The 24370-nt window shown below is 40.4% G+C and overlaps 1 protein-coding gene across 5 annotated transcripts in view; it reads right to left on the bottom strand.

Annotated features, from left to right (window-relative positions):
• Positions 1-1259: 1259 nt before the first annotated feature.
• Positions 1260-24370, bottom strand: part of LOC122973324 (RNA-binding protein with multiple splicing-like) — a 44970-nt gene continuing 21859 nt past the window's right edge. The window contains exons 5-9 of one of the 5 annotated variants that reach the window (XM_044340740.1): positions 19582-19732; positions 17339-17466; positions 14095-14164; positions 4273-4392; positions 1260-3629 (exon numbers count right to left, since the gene is read on the bottom strand). In XM_044340740.1, coding sequence (XP_044196675.1) covers positions 14102-14164; positions 17339-17466; positions 19582-19732 — 342 coding nt within the window. In that variant the 3' untranslated portion in view covers positions 1260-3629; positions 4273-4392; positions 14095-14101. The remainder of the gene's footprint in view (positions 3630-4272; positions 4393-14094; positions 14165-17338; positions 17467-19581; positions 19733-24370) is intronic. The other 4 variants (XM_044340739.1, XM_044340741.1, XM_044340742.1 and 1 more) reach the window with 4 other exon arrangements.

The following is a 24370-nucleotide window of genomic DNA, read 5'->3' as shown; positions in this document are numbered from 1 at the left end:
TATTTCGGGGGGGTTTTTATAAGCTTAACTAAAATAGGAGACAGTGTAGAGTGACAGGAAATGTGGGGAGAGACACAAAGTCTCTGGTTAATTCCCAGCCAGACCCAAATGTTGCAATCACATGTATTTCCTCTATACAGAATTATTTTTTTCTATTTTAGTTAGGAGAGTTTCACCACACTCGGGCCTCTTAAATGATCAAATGAAATGATTTAAAGAGGGAAATCAGTCATAAACATATTAAATCTGGTGGCTCACAAACAGGCATGGCTTCATTTTAAGGGGGCTTAAGTGCACTATGAACACACTGAGTCCACAGTCTCTTCAGGAATTGTCTGTAACAGCAGTGTATGATACCATGGTTGCCTATTATAGAAAGCAGTGGTTAATGTTTTACTGCGAGTGAGCTGAGCGACATAGTTAATGGCAAAATGAAAATACAAGGAAATACAAGCTCTGATGTCCGAGAGACAGATAAATCCAAAGGGTAGAGGTACAAGATTTTTTAAGGACGTGTATGGCAGCTGGAAGAGGATGAGTGAGAGGAGACAGAGAAACACCTCTTTAATGGATTTGTCAAACGGAGTAACACCATTAGTAAGTGTTGCCAGTTGGGCGTATGCATGCATGCACCTGGATGAATTTGTCCCCCCTGCCCGAACTCCCGCATGCATACACAAACATTTTTATCCCCCCACTTTGCTCCACTCTGACACCCGGTGTGAACCCCCCCCCCCCCCCTCCAGGCATGCAGGCATGGAGGCATGGAGGCATGGACCAGTGTGTGTCATGTGAGAAGCTGGTGTGTGCCACCTGGTGTGACTGAGCAGACAGGAGAGAGTGGAAACAGCGAAGAGAGAAACTAAATTGGATGTGGCCTCTGTCTCAGGAGTAGCCAGCCCCTGGGTTAGGTGGGCTATTCTTAAAGAGGGCAAAAAGAGGTCTCCAGCTCCCTTGGCACACAAACCACTTTATAGGATCCCACATCATGTTTTTCATGGCCTCCTGGGATTGTGGGGGAGGTGTTATCCAATGACAAGTGTGAGAGGGGAAGAGGAAATTGTGTTTTACGTAGGTGGATGTCTTTGCGGGTCTTAATTCTCTTCAGTGTGGGACACCCCAACATGACGAAAGCTAGTAAAACATCACACTCGATTGGTGCTTGATTTGAAAAAAAAAAAAAAAAAAAGCATGCATCATGAAACGCAACCACAATAACATTCAGAAAGAAGCTAAAAATATAATAATGACAGCAGGGATGACGTCACAGTCTTTAATGGCAGACGGCCTGAAATGTCTTCATTTAACATTTTCATAAAAACTCCTCATTTTGATCACCTTTTTTTTTTTTGTTTCAAACAAACAAACCTCTGCAATTCACTGAAATACAGTTTCTCCTTACAGCGGCTAAAATACATAAATATCAACAGTACTGTATGCATTAAGAAAAAAGAAAAGAAGAACACACACACATGCCGTGAACATGCACAGAACACACGGGTACGCACACGGTATACAGAAACAAGAAAGGAATATTTTTCATTGACAAAAGGAGGGATCATCATATGAATTTCCAGGAACTTCTGTACCGTACTGCTGGCGAAATACAAAAAGATCCATTCGTTCAAAGGGCATGTTTTTTTTTTTTTTTTCTGGATTTCACAGTGAATTATGTAGGTAAAACAGTATTCATATATTACATACAGTATGTTCCGATCAGTCAGATACAAACACAAAAAGAATCTCTAGAAAATTACCAAATGAATATACAATTAAACTTACAATAATACTTACATTGAATTATATGATGGGCATCTTCTATGAACTTTAAAAACATAATACCCATAAAAACACACGCACACACACACACCTTATAAATACTTGTTCTAATAAATTTGGTGCCACACTTGGCTTTAAAAAATGTCTGTAAAAGCAAAAAAAAAAAAAAAAAAAAAAAAGATCTCAGAAAATCAGTCGATATGATGTGCATATTATTATTATTCATTACAAACACTGACTATATGATTCAACCAGTCCAATATGATTGTACACACCTGGGCTAAATACAATAGGGAAGATTGTTGTTTTCATATTTCACTTTTTGATTGTCACATCACTGTGAAATGTGACTTAGCCTTATCAGAAAAGTACAAGAATCACTGTTTGTTTGAGTAAGAACGCGACATGAATGAGAATTTTGGCGTCAAAATGTCACAGAATGACGATCACAGGATGATATGTCATACAGCAAAGACGTTATTGCAGGCCCAGAAAACATAAGATTACAAAAAGATTTATTTTTCTCCACTCCGATCACTACTATGTAAATTCAAAATTTACAAAAGCATTTTGAATCATGTTGGCTCCCTAAAAATAGACAAAAGAGACAAATTGCTTAAAGTGAATATCCTTTCAGATGTAGAGTGGCTCTTTGGAGTGACACCAAATGAGACATGCAGCAAAAATAATGTCATACTTCATAAGAAATCAGATTGAGGACTACAAAGCAGTCAAAAATGAAATAATTCCACTAGCCTAGATAGCTCTCCAGTGTAATAAAAAAAATGCCTTTGGTCTTTTGTTTCTCTATACTGTGCTGCTGTCCTCCTGCTACACAATGAAGGAGCAAATTCCTAATTATAGCAGGGCTCAGTTTGCCATGTATTGCAGTCTCTGGGGTCACTCTACCTTCAGCAGCGATGGCTTACTCCTGTCAATGCCTCAGTGAGCTCGTTTTTTTTTTTTTTTTTTTTTTTTTAACACATCTGATTTACCTCAAACTTGTTTTTGTCTCTCCGTGTTAACATCGACTGCTCAGTTGAACCAAAGCACGTCAGACAAAAAAAAGGACTAATATCTTCATCAGGTAAAGACGCCACAAGACGCACATGAGCGGAACAAAATCCACATAATATGTAGACAAGATAAGAGCAAACCAACAGGACTGCTTTGGTGTAGCGAGGTGGCTTACCATTTAGTAATGGCACGAAACAGGAAGGGCAAAAACAAAAAAAAAAAAAAGTAGGAAAGTTCCTCACACACTTTAGCACAACATGAACCAATCAAACAAAACCATTTCAAACATTGTCTTGATTACAAAAATACCTTTTTGTATTTCTTTAAAATATCTAAAAATGTACAGCATCGTTTTTTTTTCCTTTTTTTTGCAAAGTCATGCTTCAACATGTATTTAATCATCATAATAACATTAATATGAATGATATACAGAATAGTAATAATTATAGTCATATAATAACATTATCCGGTAGCGCTTTAGCCACACTTCTGTATGTCTGGCCTTGCAAAAGTGGGCTGCATAAATGTGTTTGCACTCCTTTGGTGGGCTGTCTTTATACTCGCTTATACAGAATGCAAAAGCGAGAGACCGGCTAACGTTAGAGAGGCGATGCAGTCGACTGGTAAACAAAGGGTGTGCGTGCGCCTTTGTCATGCGGTACCTTTCATGTAGGTGTCAGAGGAGGTGTCGCTAAAGCGCTGCCGGTAAATCTTGAGTATGTAACAGTATAAAAAAGAGATGGAGGGATTTCGGGGAAGGGGTTGGGGGGTGGCTCGATGTGTGATGGAGGCTGGGGTCTAGTATGTCCTGAGGCCCATGAGGCTGCTGCTGCCTGAGAGAAAGACAAGAGAGAGAGAGATAGAGGGAGACAAGAAAAAAAGGGGTGAGGTTGCCATGGTTGCAGCACACGAACCTCGTACACTAGAAAACACAGGGGAGCATGTGGAATTGTTGCACGACGCAAAACACATTTGCACACCCGTAAATTCACACACACACACACACAGGTAGATACTTTAGTGTAGACACACACACACCACAAACCCTAAATGCACACAAAACATGTTTCTTGTTTTCGCCTCGATTTCTCGCACTTGCCTACGAGATGCCAAGACCAAACACACTTTTATAGCACAAATATCTTAATACTGCGATTCTGGGTTTTGTTTTCAAAACACTTTCTGTTGAGTAGAAAGTTGAAACATACACAGATGAAAGCTGACATGCTGTCAATATGGCTTGGTGCAGTTATGTTCATTCCAGCAGATGTCTTTGGCAGTGTGATACTGACCCCCCCCCCCCCCCCCCCCCAATCCAGAAAAAGAAACACACAACAAAAACACTTTCAAATCAGACACTAAGCCAGAAGGGAGAAAGGCGGGCTGCTTTGGTGGAGGTGTGAGATTTACACCTTTTGTCCTCGCCTGTTGGGATCAATGGTCCTGAAGTCGGCTACCTGAGAGCCAGAAACTCACCGACGGTACGCTGCTAGGTGAGCTGGAGTCAGGTCAGTCCTCCTGGTTTCTAATTGGACAAGAGAGGCAATCAGCAACGCCCGTCACAGCCGGCCACGGCCACCATCACACATCAGGAACCTGAAGGCACAAAGGAGACAGAGTTTTACTGAAGTGAACAAGCTGCAACAGCATCCAAAGTGATGGTGGATTGTTTTTATTGAGATGTTGTTTCAACTTTATGGTAAATTTAAAGCTCCACTAATTTAGTATTGCACTTCCTTGTGGTTGGGGGACTCAAAAGAGAAAAAACTAATGGTATATCTGGATTTTTAGCCCCTGGTGTGGCTCAATATTTCGTTAGATCCGCTCTGTCTGGTAAACACCAATGTCTTTCAAGCTCAATGCCCCCAGTTTGTAACAGATTTAAAGCTCCCACCAGAGCCACAAAACATTATATGTTTTCTCTGTAAGTGTAGTCCTGCCTGTTAAGTGACATATATAAACTCAACGGATTGCCCCTTTAAAAAGACAGTTTTGCCAGTATTTCCCAAATCCTTCAAGCTTAAAGCACAGCTGCGACAAACAGGATGTCACATGACAATAGTCTTAAATACTTATGTTGAACTTCTGCTCAATAACCATATCTCCCATGATCCCTCTCCACTACACTGCACCCCCCACATCCCTCCACCACCAGCAGACCGAAGCTAAAGGTCAACCCTCCGACCCCATCACCCACCCCCAGATGTATCACCAAAAATAGACGTCTCTTGGAAACCGTGGTAACTCTTGTGCGGGGGATATGGGGTGGGAGGGGGACTCTTTGGAACAATAAACAATTAGTAAACCAAACATGACCTTAAGAGAAAGAAAGAGAGACAGACTGGGAACTGTTCCCTGTTCAGAGAACGGTGCGTTTCGAAGGGGCACGGCTGGCCTAGCTAATGCCCTGTTGCGCGTTCAATCAAGGATGAGGGAATCGATGCGTTGTACAGCCGCTTGGCTAAGCTGATGCGATGCATACTTCCAGACCACCCTATTTGTTCTGGCTGAGACACCAAGGTTAAAGATTGGGTTGATCATTGAACATGTCTGTGCGAATTAGAGAAAGGTTTAGTGATTTGCGGGCTTAATGTGTTACATCCAATAACTCGGCCCAAGCGCATAATGTGAGATAGGTAAACAAGCAGTGTTTGAGAATGTGGGAGGTGACTTGCTTTCTCATGAATGTGTGCACTGTTTTTGTTTTTTTGGGTTTTTTTTCACAAGGCTTCATGTGGAAAATGTTCCTGCCTGTGTTATCAGTGAGCATTGATCTTGTGCTCACAAATTTAAGCTCAGCATTTGACAGCATATCATGTTTCAGCCCATTTACTATAAATGACCTATAGTGTACTTAACTTACATTAATCACTACTAGACATTCTCTAAATTACGCTCCTATGTATTGGAAAGTTTATTGTTTCTATGTCTCTAGGCATCATTGGACTCCATTCATTCCTGTACGGTATGAAAATCTTTTAACACTCTTGAATCCTGCATGAGTTGAATAATCCACCACAGTGAACATCAAGTCTACATGAATTCTTGTCAAAATTGGAGCCCAACTGAAGCATCAGTATGGTTGATAATATCAGCCAGTTTTAGCTTATTAAAGATATATTGACATTGGCAACTACAGTATGTTGCAAAGAAGAAAAGTAAGGAAATAAGAAATTAAAGTAGAATGTCAAACACATGTTTGAGGTACATACTGTATGTTGGTCACAATTCTTTAGTAGCTAAATTTTTGCAATTTACAATTTACAAAATTTACAGGTTCCTGCTTCTCGAATGTGAATATTTGCCTGTTTTTAAGTCTTTTATGATGGTAAACTCCATGTATTTGCAATTTGACGATATCTCCCTGGTCTCTGGGAAATTTCGATGTGCATTCATGGACTCACCAAATAACCAATCAATCAAGAAAGTAATCAGCAGAGGAATAAACAATTAAGATAATTGTTTCAGCTCGTTAATTGCCGGACGTTTCAATTCATTTTACCTTTAAACTGCATTACCACACAATAGTGTAACACTGACAAAGCTGAACTTGATGTTCAGTGTCAGCAATTACACAACATAAGCAAGTTTCAAGAATCTTCTACCTTTTGTAGCATATGTAAATAAATGAAAACCAATAGTTCCCTCAAGCTGTAGAAAAAAATACATCAAAAATCTAAAGCTATATATATCGTGCTCTCAAAAATTGTCAGCAAAAATGTAAAGTATAATTGATTTGAAGTTCAGGAGCTAAAACTTATAAGCACACCTGCATGGTCCTTTAAGATCCTTCTACCTGTGCAGCGTGAAAAAGGGCCCCGTCCAAAGCCCCTTTAATCCGGAGAAAAGCCTTTAGGCCCTGGCTGTGTTTCTCACATACCAGCAATATCTGGTGGAGCTGGGTGGTGATGAATGCAGCTGCTGACATGTATCTAGCTCCTGAGACCCCGGCGCAGGGACGAGGCCACAGTGTCTAGCTACACTGTATGCTTGTCTGTGTATGTGTGTGTGTGTGTGTGTGTGTGTGTATGTGTGTGTGTGTTTGTTATGTGTCAGTAGGGGGTGAAGGAATAAAGTCCCACTTCCTTATTAGAAGGGGCCCCAGCTGGCCCTCAGCTCTCTAGTGGGAGTTATTCCAACATTGCACAGGAACCATTGGTTTTGTCGGGCTATTGGCCAAAAAGCTCCTCAGGGCAGGCAGCCAGACTACACACACACACACACACACACACACACACACACACACATATTCATCTCTCTCAGGCTCACACACAAGCATGCATGATAGGGGTACACACACACTACACTCCCCCACCATGTCTTGTCAGATGGAAAATCCGGATTACCTTTCCCTCCAGTTCACTAGGCATTAATGTTCACTATTAGGTTGTCTTTGGGACCGGCCCTGTGCCGGAGAATGAATGTCAAATACAATTCAGCTTCACCAACACTCAGATGAATGTCTAGCCTAAACCTCCAAGGATGGTAGAGTACAAACCTTACGGTACACAGTAGTATGTTTAAAGAAGTCAACTCTGGATAGCTACCTGTTTGAACTTGTATGAAGTGGCACTGCTGTAAATAAAGTTTTCAAAATGGCACTTGACAGGCAGGATGCCAGGTGATTAGGAAAGCTTATTACCAGCCATGACTAAAGACCCTGAACACTACCTCACTTTCAGCTGTTCACACACATACACACACACACACACACACACATTCTAGTCTCCCAAGGTTACACTTCCTAAGGCGAACCGCATACTCCAACCGTGAGTGGTCCGCATCCGTGAGATGCCGAGACAACCGTTGACTGACCGCAAGCCTCTCAGGACTGTGGCACTTTACGCTTCTTTGAATTCCCATTGTGAAGGTTCACTGTCACCAGACGCCTTCAGCATGAATAACAATTCATAAACGCTGCATTTAAAAAAAAAAAAAAAAAATTGTACATGAGCCATCAATAGCAGACAGATTGTACAATAGTGGTGCAACAGCTTTTTCCCTGTAACCTCAGTTCATATTTATTTTTGTTGTCTTACAGCTAAAATTGTTTCAATGTTTCACAAGCGCTTTGCTTAGCGGATTGCATCGCATAAATAAGTAACACCCCGTCACAGCCCACATCAGGACATCAATTAACTGACCTGACTGTATTCATTTTATGGACAAGAAGGGCCAAAAAACACAAGGTCTGGTACAGCCGAAATGTTTGTTTGAAAAGCTGCAACATGTCAGGGACAAAGAGAGCAGCAAGGTTAGCTCAACACTGACAGTATGTACTGTAGCAAACGAGCAGGATTTCCTTTTTTATTACAGTTACAGGACAGATACAGTTGAACATGACTATTATTATATTTTACTATGTTAACATGCTTACTGAGGAGATATGTTTTAGTGTATAGAGTAATTTGCATTAAGTGAACGTTGGCCACTGGAGCTAAAACCTCCTACTGCGAAATTGCAATTGCAAAACTGTTATACCAAATAAAATTGTTGTCCTCTCAATGTGAACTATGCTCCAATTGTTGTATTGAGACATATTATCTCATGGTTCAGTGATTCCAAGAAGTCTTTGTTTTGGGTAGGGGAAAGCGTGGGTAGATCTAATATCACAGGTAAGAATATTCCTTGTTTCCCAACTTCAAAATGATGACTCACTGTGTAATTTATCATAGTTACAACAGAGTGTATCTACTGTAACATCTGACAGCAGCAAAAAAAAAAAAAATGCTTGCTGTACTAACATGTTACCTTAATGGCATTGGTTGCTTTCATGGTTGCATATTATGTATTCAGAAAGCCAGAAAACATGGAGCTAAGGCAGAAAATAATGAAAATTGGTCTGAAGTCAATTCCAAACCTTTTATGAAATGTACTGATATATCTGTGTCTTGTATGTCTGTCTTTCTTCTGTATTCTTTGTTTTTATGATTTGTGTTATTAGTGATAAGTCAACATGTAGATCATTTTGGATGAAGTTGTTTAGAGATGTTTGTCTCTGAGATTTGAAAAAAAAAAAAAAAGTAATAAAACAGCTACATCTCTTTCCTAAGATCATTTTCTGCAGTAACAAGTAGTTTCTCAGAAATGTGTTCACAGTTAAGTTCGTGGTTTTCCAGTTTCTGGAAAGACATGAAGCTGTTGACTTATTTACGTGTAATTTTCCAACGCTGTGAGCAACACAAACAAAATTCCTTTCACCATTATTGTAATGGGGGTGGTGGCAGAAACCTCAGAAACAGATACCTACAAATAAAGACAAATTCGATGAACTTTTGTTTGTGTGCATGTGTTTGTGTGCTTATAAAATTTCCTCTGTTTGGGCATGCACGCAGCATCGTTTGAGTGTGTTGCTGCAGCAGTTGCCTGTAATTATAACAATATTCTGACCAGTGGCGTAGGACGAAATTGTATTTTGGGTGGGCCAATATAGAAGTGGGTGGGCCAACTTTTCCCAGAAAAACTGATTTATGATGTTAGAAGAAGAAAAAAGACATCATCAGAGCATCAGTCTATAAAAGCTGTACACAGGCCTGTAGTTAACATTGAGGACACTGAGGTCATGTCCTCAGTATTTTTTCTGAGTCTTTTTTTAACTTTTTAATATATATATTTCTTAAAATGTTAAATTAAAGTGACAAATTGCTAAATGTACTTAGTTGTATGGTGTATTGTGAACAAAGGTTGGCATCATCTCACCAGCAGAGCTTTTGCAACTCATTACATTATGTTACATACATTTAACGAGTTGCACATGTACAGTACAGTCCTGTCATTCTATTCACTCTGTGATCTACATACATGCAACTCTCTGTGTTTGAGGTTGCACTTTCAAAGCACATGACTGGCCTTAACAACATGGTATTGGTAATATGGATGATACAAAACCTCTAAGATCATTTAAGAACAATATAGAGTGGCAATAATAAGGAGAGGCGCTCTGGTTTTATAGCCTACCTCTTGAAGCAAGATTGGTTAATGGCATGAGTGATAAACCTGGTTAGAGACTGTATTCCACCTGACCTACAAACTCAAAACAAGTAACTACGAGTTACACAACACAAACAGAAGCAGCAACAGCAGTGTTCAAGATCTGAACTCACAAATTATTAACCTTTCAAAACATGACAGGTCCAAACTTTTGCACGCAGACTCAATTTGGAGTTTCTGCTCTGACATTCAAAAATATTCACTGTGGGAAATAGGCTAATACATTATAATAAAGTTATACTGCACAGCAGCAGCTTTGAATAAACAATTATCCTAGTTTGCTGAAGCCACGCTGTCTGTTATCGCCTACTCCAAAACTGGCCCTTGTCAAGCCTTGTGTGAGGTTTGTGGTGATGAAGGATCACATCAGGGCATATAGCCTATGTCCAAAATAAATATGTTCACATGTATGAGAGAGAAGTCAGTCTCCTCTGGGTCATTGTGCTGCTAAAGATTTTGGGATGACAAGATTTCCCAATTTCCTTTTGCTCTGTAATGCTTCAAGTATCAGAATCTTTGCAGACAGGAAATGAGGGACAGATAGATATTTGTGTGTCCAGTGATTATTACCAAAATGTTTCAGTGATACCTCATTTATCACTATAATTCATTGATCAATAATGAGACATATTTATTTTTATTTTATTGCAAATAATAAGTACATTTACAGTATTTTATTTCTTATTTTAAAGGGCATATTATGTATTGGTATATATTTAATTTAAAGACATATTAGGCCTATGTATCTTTTCAGCAATTGCATATAAGTTTGAATTAAACTGTAATTTTTCAAGTCAAAAAATCCCCAGCACTTCTTTCTTCCATTGTATTGAACACATCATTTTTGGTGGGTGTAGTAACCACCAAATTTAGGATTAATTATTTCCATCCCTGCCTGGCCACCACACACCCAAGAGTAAAAATAAAATTAAAAAAAATTACAAACTGGGCAGCAGTCTACAGCACATTACGTAATCAGTGTTCCTGGTTCCAAAAAGCACAGCTAAGTGATTAATCAATGCTAATTCATTGCTTGTGTCCCCATTGTGACATCATCAAGGGCAATAATTCTGAACAGCTTGTTAATCTGAGGACTTCAATGCCTGGCCAAATGCCAAGGAGTACCATATTTATGTCATTTTCCCCCAGTGCCTAAATAACATTTCATTTGTAGGAGGAGGCTTCTTTCACCTGTGGTCAGCTGCTGCTATTAGCATTATTCTTTTCTTTCTGGTTTGGCAGTTAAGACGTTTCCACTGTGGATTTTTCCCATGACTTTTTACTGCTTTTTTTTACCTTTAGTAAACGCACTCATTCACACGAGCACACACACACACACATACACACACACATTCCCACATACATACACTGCACTTACACTCATTTTATTATTTGCATAAATTCTACTTTTTTTCAAATGCATCTTTTTTATCTTTTATCATTTTTTTCATGTTGGGTTCAGGGGCCCTCAGCCATAACAGTCATATATAGTTTATTTGTTCTACTATATTTTATACACTAATTTTTTCACTGTCATGCCCTGTGTAATTTTTAGATTACGGCTTATTGTGTTGATGAACTTGAGTAATGAGTGTTAAAACACTTGACAGGTAATTTAGTGCAAAACCTGAAAGATACTGCAGTTGTGCTCCTTTATTCAATGTGTTTGACAGTGAAAGTGATTTCAATGCAATAAGAGACTGAACAGAGGAAGAGTAATTTCAAAATTGGCCATATTTGTGACTTGTGTTGGATTCATCTATGTGTTGGTACTTATTATTATTTCCTAAGTGATTAGATACATAGATTTATACTATAGTCTTCAAAATTTTCTCAGAGAGGAGGGGGGTGCCTCCGAACCTGGCTGCGTCTGGTGGACTCGATCGATGGAGGCAGTGTCTTCTTCCTCATCTTTTTTTCAAATAACACATTAAAAACTTTGTTAAGCCATTGTTGTAGTGTTAACGTTACATCACCTGAAAAGCAGCTAGTTGGCTGAAAGCAGCCCAGGAAAGTCTGTGTGTCAGATGCAGACTTCCTACAGCTTATTTCAACAGTTTTTGATCAAACTTGGCTGGGGTGGGACAGTGAGTAATGTGGGTGGGCCAGTGCCCAGTGCCCATTTACTGGCTACGCCCCTGATTCTGACTGGAGGTCTCAATCACACTTCACCCTCCACTGCGAGCCGGATGTGGGGATGTTGTTGTTTCACTAAGGGGCTAATATCCACTGGGGCAGCCTGACTGGCCAAATGACTCCCCCTGGTTTGATAGAGGAGTAATTATTTCCTTTAAGCCCCTCCCTCCTCCACTCCCTTCCTCCTTTACCCCCCTGACAGAGAAGAAATCCCCAAAACATCAAATTACAGACATTTTTTTTTTATCATGCTGTGTGTTTAAGTCTCTGAAAATAGACAAATCAGCCATGATGCAGGGTTGGAAGGGTCCAGCGCAGGACTAGCACCAATCAACAGCTTGATGAATGTTAGCCTCAATGCTACCAACCACCCACCCACCCACTCCCTACTGACTCCCCGAGGGGTCGGGAGAACATGTTTCTTCCTGTCCCGAGACGTTAGAGGGAGGGTAGTGGTGACAGTGTGACTGGCGCCGAGTGCAAACACACACACACACACACACAGGCATGCATGCACACAGGCACGCACATGCACACACACAGACACAGCCAGCCAACACAGATACACAGACTAGCAGGGGATTTGTTGTGCTTTGTGGTTTTGTTTTTCTGCAAGCACAACAGCGTTCAGTTTGTCTGAACCAGAGAGCGAAGCACATGTGCTGTGTGGCTCATGCATGGTTACGGTTGACTCATGTACTTATCAAAGCACTTATTAGAGGCCAGCTGCTCTGTTTACTGTCTGCAGCTCCTCTAAAATTAATTCATCTGTGACTTATTTTAAATAAAGCCCCATACTAATCATTTTTAATAAACTTTCATAAAAAGGTCCCTTCCGGCAGAACCCAGGTATTCCAGGAGTTCATGGTGCATATTCCACATTTACGACCTTTTGAAGCATCATATCCTCTGTCTCTCCCTGTCCTATCCTTTTATAATTCTCCACTGTGTACTTTGTCGTAAAGCCAAAAAACATTTTTTTAAATTAAAAAATGTATTTCATCCTGCCAGGGTTTGACAAAATGACAAACATTTCCTAATATCTGCTGCTTGGCACCACCACTATTGTATCACACTATTCAGTGTTTATTATGACAATGTTAGAGCGACTGCACAATAATAAGCTTTCCTATTTCATACAAGCACAATAAATATCAGGCGACCGTCTTTGGAGCCAATCATTTTCTCTGACCTAGGACAGAAACTTCTCAGCATTTCTAATCCTAAAGCTTGATTTAGTTCCCTTAATGAATAATCATTTCAGTGTAATGAGACAATTTTGTTCCAAAATCAATGAGAATTATAATCAGTTAATCATCAGTAGTGTGTTGTCTGTAAAACCTTAAAATACAGCTGCCAAATAAATGCAGTGGAGTAAAAAGTACGGTGAGCCTCTTTGATTTTTACACTTAAAGTGTAAAGTACCATTAAATGGAAGGTAAAGTACATGTTCTGTACCACAAAACAGTACTAGAGTAAATGTACTGAGAGATTTCCACCACTGCTTATAATAATATTAACGATCAAAGCAGTTGATATTAGCATTTTAGTCATTTTTGCTGAGCTCTACCTCATCTGTTTTATTAAAGCATCGGCGTCGGAGCTCGTTGTCTATTCTGTTTGACTTACCGCCTTTGATGCCGGAGATCAAGCATCGCATCAATGGGGGAAAGTCGACCCTCTGTACCCTGTGACCTGAGCGGGGGAAAATAATGGAGTTCCCCTTTAAATCGCACCTTTCATCTCTTAGGATGATGTGCGAGGAGTGACCGTGGTTTCGTTGACCACAGGGGCTTAACGCACCTACGTTTGCCTCTACCAGGCTAATTTGTTTTTGTGTTAGTGAGTTGTATGTGTATATGTTTGAAGTCAACTAGCAGAAACGTGACTGATTAGTAGGTTAGTTTGTCAGTTGGTAGGAAGGGGGCCTTTTTCATGTGAGGTCTGAGGGTAAAAAGAGGGTGCTCAGTTGACGCACACACCACGTGCATGGTGATATCCCCCACATATGTTTAGGAATATCTCTGCGCCTGTTTAAACAAAGTGTCATAACATTTACTGTAGTAGTTTTATGGCACGTTGCAATGTACACTTTTTTGTCATAGCAGAGCAGGGGGCTCTGTGTGTGCATGGGTGTGTCAGTGTGTGTGTGTGTGTGTGTGTGTTACTCACACATACTTCAGCAGAACTGCCTGGACTTCCATCCCTGAGGAGTTCCATCTGCAGGTGGGAGCCAACGAATCTAAACACACATGATCACACACGCATTAACATTCACGCACACATACAAATTGACTATATATAACATATATTGTAAGTTCTAATGTGATATTTTGATACATTTTGAAAAATATGTGTATTGGCTTTCTTGCCGCAAGTTAGATGATAAGATCAATACCGCTCTCATATCATTAAGTAAATACATAATGTCCCTTCAGTATGAAACTGGAGCCAGCAGCCACTTAGCTTAGCTTATCCCAAGACTGGAAATGGGGACATAGCTAGCCTGGCTCTGGCTGGAGGTAACAAAAGCAACTTACAAGCACATCTAAAGCTCACTAATTAACATGTAACATCTCGTTTGTTTAATCCACACAAAAACCACAGTGTAAAAACAACAAGTTGTGGCTTTACGTGGGGTTACTATTTCTTGGCCAGGAGCAGTAACTTCCTGGAATCTCCACTGGTTGCCTAGCAACTTAACAGGGACAACAGCACTCTGGGCCAGCTGTTTCCCCCTGCTTAGCTAAGCTCATCTGCTACTGGCGGTAGCTTCATATTTTTCAAACAGACATTAAAAAGGTAACAATCTAACGTGAATAAGTGTATTCCTACAATTGTATACTTTCCTATATATACCTAATACTATCTATTAATTGTCACATATCTATAAATTTCCACATAACTCACACAATCATTGTCTAGTATTCAAATGAAATCCACATGATATCACATGATGAGTGGATATACTGTATTTCTGAGAGGTATACTTTACAAACAGCTCAGTTGCTAGCATTTACTAGCAATCCAATAACATTGCTGTTCTCTCACTAGAGAGGATGAGAGCAGAAGATCAACCCGGGAGCAAGAGAGCTGAGACCATGTTATGAATTTGGATTTGATCATTTGGTTGTAATGAGCTCTAGGACCTGTTTACATTTTAATATATTTATATTGTACATCAGCATCTCTGTAGGTCAGAAGAGACTTTGAGATGCTAGCATTAACCGCAGGCCCCTCCTGAAATCACAAAACCAGACTCTCATTGTGTGTGTCAGTGTTTGTTCACATATCTGACGTGTGGAGAAATGCCAGCTAGGCAGATTCAGCTTGCACTCATTTCAAATTCTGACATCACCCGAGCCTCAGCTTTGGAGTCTTTGCTAGAGGCCTTTGTAGTTAAATTACCTTACTGAAGATAGGCATTGCATATATGGAAATATACTGGGAAAGATAAAAGGCCAGTAGAACATGCCCAGGTACTGTATTCCTTTGAGCTTAAAATATGCTTGAGTTTAAAATAAATAAATAAGTAGTGAGTGAAGATCAATGCAAGCTTGCAAACCAATCAGCAAACAAAAATTCAGAAACGGTACATCTAGTACTGAGATCTTATCAGGGCCAGTCGGCACCAAACAGGATTCATGAGAAGAATTTCAAGAGATCAATAATGAACTCTTATGTGAACTCACAGTGGAGCTGTGCAGATTAGAAGACCTCGATAAACTGGATCATGGTTGGTGGAAGAAAGGGATTTAATTAATGAAGAAGGTGATGGTCAAATGATGATGCAAACCTTTCACAGCTGGAGCATTCAGTTGAACAGATGATGCTACTAATTGGGATCCGTAACAACACGATATGAGTTGTTATTGATTCATTTTAAATTAATAAATACAATTAAATAATTTTTTGGTCTTGATTTTATCAAGATATGCTCAGGGTCTCAGTCAACATGATGATTTCAATTTGTTCTCAAATAATCTTGCTAAGACCTAGAAAAGTTCTGATTATTAATATTGATTATTTATTTGTAGCTTTTTAGATTCAAAAACCTCAGCAGGAGTCCTATACACTTAGAGGTATATTTCAACTTTACAGAGTTTTATTATTGTTTGTATCAGCATTAGTGCGCAATTCAAGTTCTGTAGTTTATACACGTACCATTTTCAATGAAGGGAATTTGTGGAATTTTGCCATTTTTCGTACTTTTTACGTTAGGTATGATTTAGGTACGATTGCTTCGTACCGTACCTGAGTCAGACTGCCCCCCCTCTTCACTCCCCCACTGTTCAGCTTTCACATAAGTAATGTTGTTCTGTACTCAAGTACACTTGCGTATCTACACACTCCAATACAGTAGGTGGCAGTATGCGCCTAGTTGGTTTGCAATCCGGCAATAAACACAAAGAAGAAGAAGAAGAAGACGAGTACACTTGTGTCATCAACTATGCGACATTTGTTTTGTTGTCGCTCCAGTGTAGAAAAGCGCACCAATCGCAAGATCCCAATCCTATACAATGGAGCCAGTCTCCACACTGTGCCTACTATTATTGATATTTGGAGACAATGTCAAGAACAACCCTCTCAGAGAGATCCTTTTGCGGCCATGTTTGAACAGGACAGTCGAATAGTTATGACGTCACAAATTAGTTTATTTTAGCTGAATTCCTGGAAGTTAATGAGATCAGGTAGCAGTTCCTCCAAAGAGAAGGGTAATACAGCATTAAATGTCTTCAAAAATGGACTACACCAAGTAAATTTAATATTTATAAGAACTAATTTTATACTGTCAATAAACAAATTTGATTATATCAAAGTCCCAATCCACCTCCTGCTTTCATGGTACACAGTGAGCAGATGAATATGACTATGATCAGGTTTTTAGAAAAGGTAGTTTCAAGCTATACTTGTTAACATTTTGTATGTTCTTGTCAAAAAGTTTAAAAAAAACAAGTATAACATATAAAAACCTTTAACACAGGAAAATATGTATTAAGCTACCTTTGTAAGAGTTGCTGTTACCATAGACCTCACTGAACTTGAGTTATGATCACATTCAACATAAAGTCAAAATGCATGCAGAGACATTTAAAAAATGCCTGCATGAGTTTGCCTGATTGTAAGATAAATGGCAAAATGCCCCCAAAACAAATTGCCCTTTTAAATAAAACAAATAAAAAATACTAGAAATAATTCAAACTTGACTGCTTATAATTTGCAGCCTTTCAGTAGTTTTGTAAATCTACAAATGGAGGTGACTGGGTGGTGTGTGCTCTGAGGTGCATCTGTGGGATGGAGCAAAGAGTGATTTCAGGGCTGACAACAGCAGCTTTTGTGCAGTGGGCTCAGGAGGAGGTGAAGGAGGCGGTGGTGGTGGTGGTGGTGGGGAGAAAGGGGTGGCTTTGCAGGTTACCTGAGCGTGGAGCGAGGAGGGGTAGGTGAAAGCGGGTGGGAGGGCCGGCGACAGCTCCGCCGGGTACAGTGGGTATGACGCCCACACGTCTGGGCTGCTGGGATATAGAGCAGGCACTGTGAGCTCATCTGTGGAAAGAAGAAGAGGAGGAGTGGAGTGAGGAGAGTGGCCAGTGGATGGGTGGGTGGCTAGAGAGACAGGGTGGAGGTGACGGCAGTGGTGGTGGTCGTGGAGGTGTGCTACAGGTGAGTATCAGTTATCTGAAGTAGCTTCCTCTCCTTTCATTTCTTCAAATCAATTGACCGTTTGCTTTGGACAATGGAGCAACCATATCTTAGCAACCATAACTATTTATGGCTGGTCATGGCTAGCCTGTCAACCAGTAGATTTTTTTGTGTTAAGGCAGTGTGCATGGAGCTGTAGGAAGGGATATACTGAGCATCTAAAGATTTTAGAAGAGCGTGCGTTTACATAGCAGTAGTAACTAAGTCTTTCTATAAAGGCCAAAGAACACATCATGAACTAACTATATTAGTTCGTGAGATTACATATTACGTTAATAAAAAGCCTTGTTCATAATAGCATATCCACTGTGTATTTTTTCCCACTGTGGGGGAGACAGTCCTGAATGCTACTATATCAAAATGTAGGCTAACGTTAGCAGCTTGGTCTTGCTCATTCACATATGTAAACTAAGCAGCTAAACAGGGTTATTTTAGAATGAATTAACAATCTGATTTTACATTTTTCCTTATCATACTTATAAAACAAGGACTGGCAAATGGCAATAGAAGAACAACAATGTTACTATATTTACATTTCTTCTACATGGATAGCCAGCCAATAAGTTGACTTTTTGCCTGGACCATGTAGCTTTTGTCTCAGACCTTTAGCATAATATCATGTATGTAGCCATCAATGTATATTTAAGACCCCTTTACAGTTTTCTCATTCTAAAACAAGTCAGCTGGAAACATTAAAAGTCAGCCGAAGGCAGCTTTTTCAACCTCTGATACAATGTGTTAGTGGCAGCTGTCATTTGAGCTGGCAAAATCAACAGTTGCCAAATAGTGATAAGGAGCCTGCTTTTGTCTACCTGCCTGAAATCAAGGGCCTGTTTCTCTAGAAACTAACTACATTAAGATTACGCTACACTACAATTAAGTGGTTACTGTTATTATTGTAAACTGTAGCTTTACAGGAGTTGCAACAGTAACTAAAGGGGGAGCCCTTAGTGAACAGTTATTTATAATCCATCAACATCACTTAAACTGACTTAATTCAGGAGAAAATGAGAGGAAACCATCTCAGATATGATGATTTATTCAGTGAGTCGAGTGTAGAGTGACTGTGAAAAAAGAGCATGAGTGAAAAGAAAGGTGACAGTGCAGAGTGGTATAGAGTGAGTGTACATTTAAAAATGAAGAATCTGAGAAAAAATAGCAACTCATCTGAGAACCATCAGATAGTCGTACAATTTTAAGGAGCATTTTCCCTCTCTGTGTCTCCTGGTAACAGTTTATCAAACCACAATCAGAAAAATGGCTGATTTAAACATCTCTTATCAGGAAATGACAGCAATTTCTCTCCTGGTGATTACGTCATGGTTTCATTAATCGTTTCCTTCCATTTTCCACTGGGGCCTCAAGTACACACCCTTTGTCTGGCAAAAAAAAAAAGATCCAAGATAGAGCAGTTTGGTCATTCAGGAAGAATGTACAACCACAGCTGGCCTATGTTCAACTATCAATGGCTGATTCTTGCAGAATCCTTAACCCATTGGAGAAATATCTAACTAAAGGGGGGAAAAAGGTACAGAGCTGCATTAGCAAATTCCATACACGCCATGAACTCAAAGGCTTTGAGTCCAAATAATTAAAGCAACTGCTTACAGTGAACATGTACTGTTTCTGAATCATTAATCTAACAGGGGGCATGTGTCAATTTGGGGGAGAGCTCTAATCAAGGTAACTCTTTATGGCAAAAGTACACAGCATACGATTGAGTAACAAACACACTCAAAGAGAAAAAAACAACTCCGGTAATTAGACAAACGAATCTCTGTTTTTCATTTAGAGTAACATCTAAAACACAAACACCCCTCTATTAATGACAAAAATCCTAAAAGGAAACAGCTGTCCAGTCATTTCAAACAAGAGAAACTCATGGCCAAAGGAAGCAGCAACACAGACAAAAAGTAAGACGAGCTCAGGCACAGAAAGACGAATTGAAGAAGTACTCACATGGGTCTCTGCTAATGAACTGTGGCCCGGGGCTCTGCTGGGAGGGAGGTGGGTTGGGAGTGCCAACCAGCTTGTTCTTGGCCATCTTGGTGTTGGCCTTGGCGAACTCCAGCCGCAGGGTCTGGGGGATCTCTGGATCAAACCGGACCCCCTGAGATCAAAGGAGAAGATGTGTCAGCAAAAATATTGTTTCCTTGAAAGCATTTCTCCATACTCATAGAATGGAATAGTTATAATAGTTGGATTCACTTATTGAAAATTACATTCATTTAGATTATGTATTATGGCAAAGTTTGAAATGATAAATAGCATTATTTACATAATAGCAATATTTTTTGAGATGCAGCCAAACTCTTAGACGTATATGTGTGTCATCAATCAACAAATGAGGTCTGTATTCTCATTGTATAGTAGTGATGTCCTGCAAAATTTCCAGTAGTTTTTAACTCTTCAAAATTCCATTAAGAAATTTTGGCCATCAATTTAATTTTTTAATTCGATTTTAATTTACTTCAACTTTGTTTCGGGAGAAATGATGTTTTTTGTCAGATGTCAATTTATCAACCCTGGCTAGGTCACCTGGGTGAAAGTGTATGATTGTTGAAAGACCCAAAACAACCAATCAACCCAGGTTACATCACTGATGATGTGTCCAAGTGCATCATAAGATGTATACAATAACTAGCTCAGTCTGGCTTAGCCAGTGACATCCAGGAACAGGCTGGATGACTACCACAAATACCACAGACAGCTTGAAAAGACAGCAGCCGGGGCAAGAAGGGTTAGCATGCCAAACTGCAGCTTCTGTGAGGGAACACCCACAAAGAAGCTATGGAAACCTCTAAAGAGAAATACCCCCAGGGGTGCCCAGAGGCCAGCAAGGAGAGAGAGCAGCTCCAGTTCTATGAGGATGTGGATGGGATCCTTGAAGCCAAAGCCAAAGGTGATGTTGACCAATGGCTCCAGCTCATGTCTTCAATCCTCATCAACACTGCACCCAAAAGGTTTGGCACTAAGGAGCAGCATTGGGCTAGAAACTTAAGTGGTCCAAATCGACGAGAGACGAGGCTCAGTAAACTCAGGCAGGAGCTAAAATCACAGAGGCATCAGTGCAAGATGGCAAGGGAGAAAGAAAGGGCTGCATTAGCATAGCTATGGCAAATCCTCAAGAAGAACCTAATTACTCTCAGCAGAACAGAATGGCACAGGCAAGGTCTTTGATAGTACCCTGAAATACACTGCATCACTCCAGTCAACCAGTCAACCAGTCATGGCTGGCAGTGGACAAATCGGGGCTGCCAGGGAAATTCCTGGATTTGCCAGCACAGCATCCTTCTTCATATCCTGTGGCCCCTACTGGTCTATGAGGTCCCACTGACAACGGTCAAGGGCTATGAAAGAAAAGTCAGTTGTTTTCTCCGCAAATGGCTGGGCCTGCCATGAAGCCTGAGCAGCATCTTCTTGTAGGCCAACATTGGAGTGAGGACTGGGAGGAAGTGGAGGGCAGAGGAGGCAGTGGACCAGGCAGAATCATGACTACAGCACAATGTTCTGGCTAGATCAGTGGTGGATAGACATGCAGGGCTCAGCAGCATTCCAAGAACTTGCTATGACAAAACCAGAGGCAAAGATACACTTGGTCCAACAGGAGGTACAAGCAGGAGTGGAGGAAGTTTGTTCCACAATGGTGCAGGATGGTGGGGATCCAGCGGCAGGGTGCATGGACGAGATGGGAGCAAGCTTTGGAAAGCAAGATCTCTTGGCCCGAGCTCTGGAAGGCAGAGCCACTCATGATCAAGTTTTTGGTCTGATCAGTGTACAATGTTCGTGCCAGCCCAACCAACCTGTATTCCTGGGGGTTGGCTGAGACTCCAGCATGCCCCTGGGTTAGAGAAGAGGATCACTTGAACAAATCCTCAGCTGTTGCCCAATGTTCTGGGAGAGGGACACTATTGCTGGTGTGACGACCAGGTCCTGAATGCAGTAACCAATTCCATCTGCACAGGGATCAGTCAAGCCAAACAACAGCACCCAGCAAGGCAGGCTATTGCATTTATCAAGGCAGGGGAGAAACCACAGGCTCAGGCAAGGATGTCAAGCGGGCTCCTCATCACTGCACAGGACTGGCAGCTGAACGTCGACCTGGGGAAGCAGCTCAAGTTCCCAGAAACTATTGCAGTGACCACACTAAGGCCAGACATGGTCCCGATGTCTGAAACATTAAGCCACCCTAAAACCCTGGATACCCAAAACTCATCCCACGTCATGGACAAAAGAGTGTTGTTCTATGTGAGGATTTTTAAATATTCTATCAGATTTCTTAGAATCTCACCTTAGGTTTTCATCATCTGTGTAACCTCCATGGTGGAGGATTTTTGGTGTCAATTAATCAGTTTGACCCCAGAAAAAAATCTATTTTGCTGCATATATCAATGATTTTCATACATTCCTTATAATTAAGTATTCTAATCCATGTATTTGAAGATTTTGGCAAGTGTCAGTTGTTTTGCATGCTGATGAAAGTATTCTTACTCAATTCTTGCAAAGAGTAACAACATATTTATTCATATCTGTCCCAATCAAAATATGATAAATGCTTACACATTGTTTATAGAGGTTTTAGTGTTCTTATATTTCTCTTGTTTTCCTGAAAGGTTGCTCAAAGTCAACACCATGGGGCACCATGTGTCTTTGTTAAGCAAGATTCAAGTTCACCACATGATGACTCTTAATAATGTTACACATTAGGTCTGTAATACTTTGCTTAAGCAACTGTAGACCCTGACAAAATATCTGATTTTTTTCACCACTGAGGTGGTGATGTTATAAATAATAGAGAGCAATTGATAGACTTGCTGTCTTGTGCCTTGAAGTAGTGATGAAGCAGACTAGTTATCATGCATGTCTTCCACTTTTGCATTTTCTGCCTTGTTGTGTGTTGTTTATATTTCCAGTGGGAGCTGGGCGATATCTGGAGTTGTCACTTTGTATACTTTTCATCTTTCAACATTTCATAACAGAATTTATTGCAGAACTCTTGGCGGTGAGAGGACATTTTCAGTTGCTTAGACTTTGAAGCCTGCTGTAAATGGCTCAGTGTGGATTAGAGTGTTATTCTGGTTCGGCGCACATGATGACGGGTGACACTCGCAATTGAAAATCAGAAGGCGATGACACAAACCTGGCTAGTGCATGATGTCATTTACACCATGGGTTAGACAAGGCCTTCACTACTCTCCCTACTGAACTCTGTAACTGTAATTGAATCTCATGACATCAAATCCCCCATTCGCCATGACATACTGCAAGCATCACCGCATAAAGTGAGCCAAACATTCTGGCAAATTCTTGAGATGCCATGGCTGAGAGCTTTTTGACATACCGGTGCTCATGACAAGCTGAGTAAAGGTTGTTTTTCACTTCTACAGTTTGATCTGCATCAAAAACCTCCACATGTGCAGTAGTCCAAACCATTTTCCCTCTCAATTACTTCCGCCTGAGGAAAAATACAGAATGTGACATAAACAAAGGTCTTCTTCATCCAAAAACAAAGTTGCTATTTGTTGGCCTGCTTTAGAAGCAACAAGGCCAGAAAATATATAAACTATAAGCACCCTTTAATTAACTTCATTGGATTCTCTGTAAAAGATACAGAAAAACATGAAGGTCAGATCAATGGAGAGGAAAAGCAGTCAAGAGTAAAGTTCTCTGCAGCAAAAGAGCGAGAAGCTGTGAGGATGGGGTTCTAGGCTCGTCCCTGCAGGCTCAGGCAAAGCTGAGCTGAAACAAGTGAGGGATGACTCTTCTCATGAAGGGGGGGGAATTAACTAGGATTGCCTTGGCTCAGTGCACTCGCAGCCTCTGCCAGTCGAGGCTGCAGAGGTATAATAAGGTACATGGATATAATGAGGCCTGAGCACATCTCAGTTTGAACTGTGGGGCTTTCAGAAGAATTGAATCTCCATCTTGAACTTTGTGCTTATTTTTTTTATCTTCTTTGCACTTCCTTTGCTCTTTTTGTACATATTATTTTGGTGATGATTGTAATTGTAGTGAGAATCAAGTCTTATTTTAGAGGCTACATGTGTGTTCATAGTTCAGAGGAATAAAACAAAATTACTATGACTGGAAACAAATCCCCTCCTTTCCTCAGTTCTTCTGTATTTCCTGTATTTTCAGTATGCAGATAGATGTTTGCAAAATCTGGCTTATCTCCATATGACCCCCGGGACGTCGCTTTCCCCGAAAACAAGAGCACTGTTCAATTCTCAGCCCAACTGAGTGATTCTATGGAAACAGTCTAACTATTGTTGGCTCATAATAAGATGATAATTTTTATCCTTCCTTCAACTCTCTGCTCTGCCTTTGATGCGCACCAATATCTCGACATCTGAAAGTTGACGGATTTGGCTCGTGTTGTCATGGTCCCACTTTAGGAGGATGATAAAAAAGATCTTTTTCTGTGACAAAGAGATCAACAAACACTTAAGAAGCCACAGAAATGTCGTAAATATCCAGACATGTTTAAAAAAAAACAATGGGAAAATAAAGCTGTGTGAGAGCTGGTGTTCATTACTCTTTATCTATACTTTGTTTCAAGAGAGCTGAATAAAACCCTGTGAGGACGGGCTCTGTTTTATATTTGAGTTGGCCTCATCAAGGCTTTCTACGAGGCTACATTCTGAAATAAGCGAGATTAAAATTAAACCCCAGATCAATATCGTTCTATTTATATGTGGAAGAAGAGCTAATTTTCCTGCGCTGAAAGTTATTGGCTTTGCAGGATCCA

The sequence above is a fragment of the Thunnus albacares genome, chromosome 22, assembly GCF_914725855.1.
Source record: "Thunnus albacares chromosome 22, fThuAlb1.1, whole genome shotgun sequence".
Lineage (NCBI taxonomy): Eukaryota > Metazoa > Chordata > Actinopteri > Scombriformes > Scombridae > Thunnus > Thunnus albacares.
Note: the sequence above shows the minus strand (reverse complement) of the source record. Positions and strands in the feature narration are given on the sequence as shown.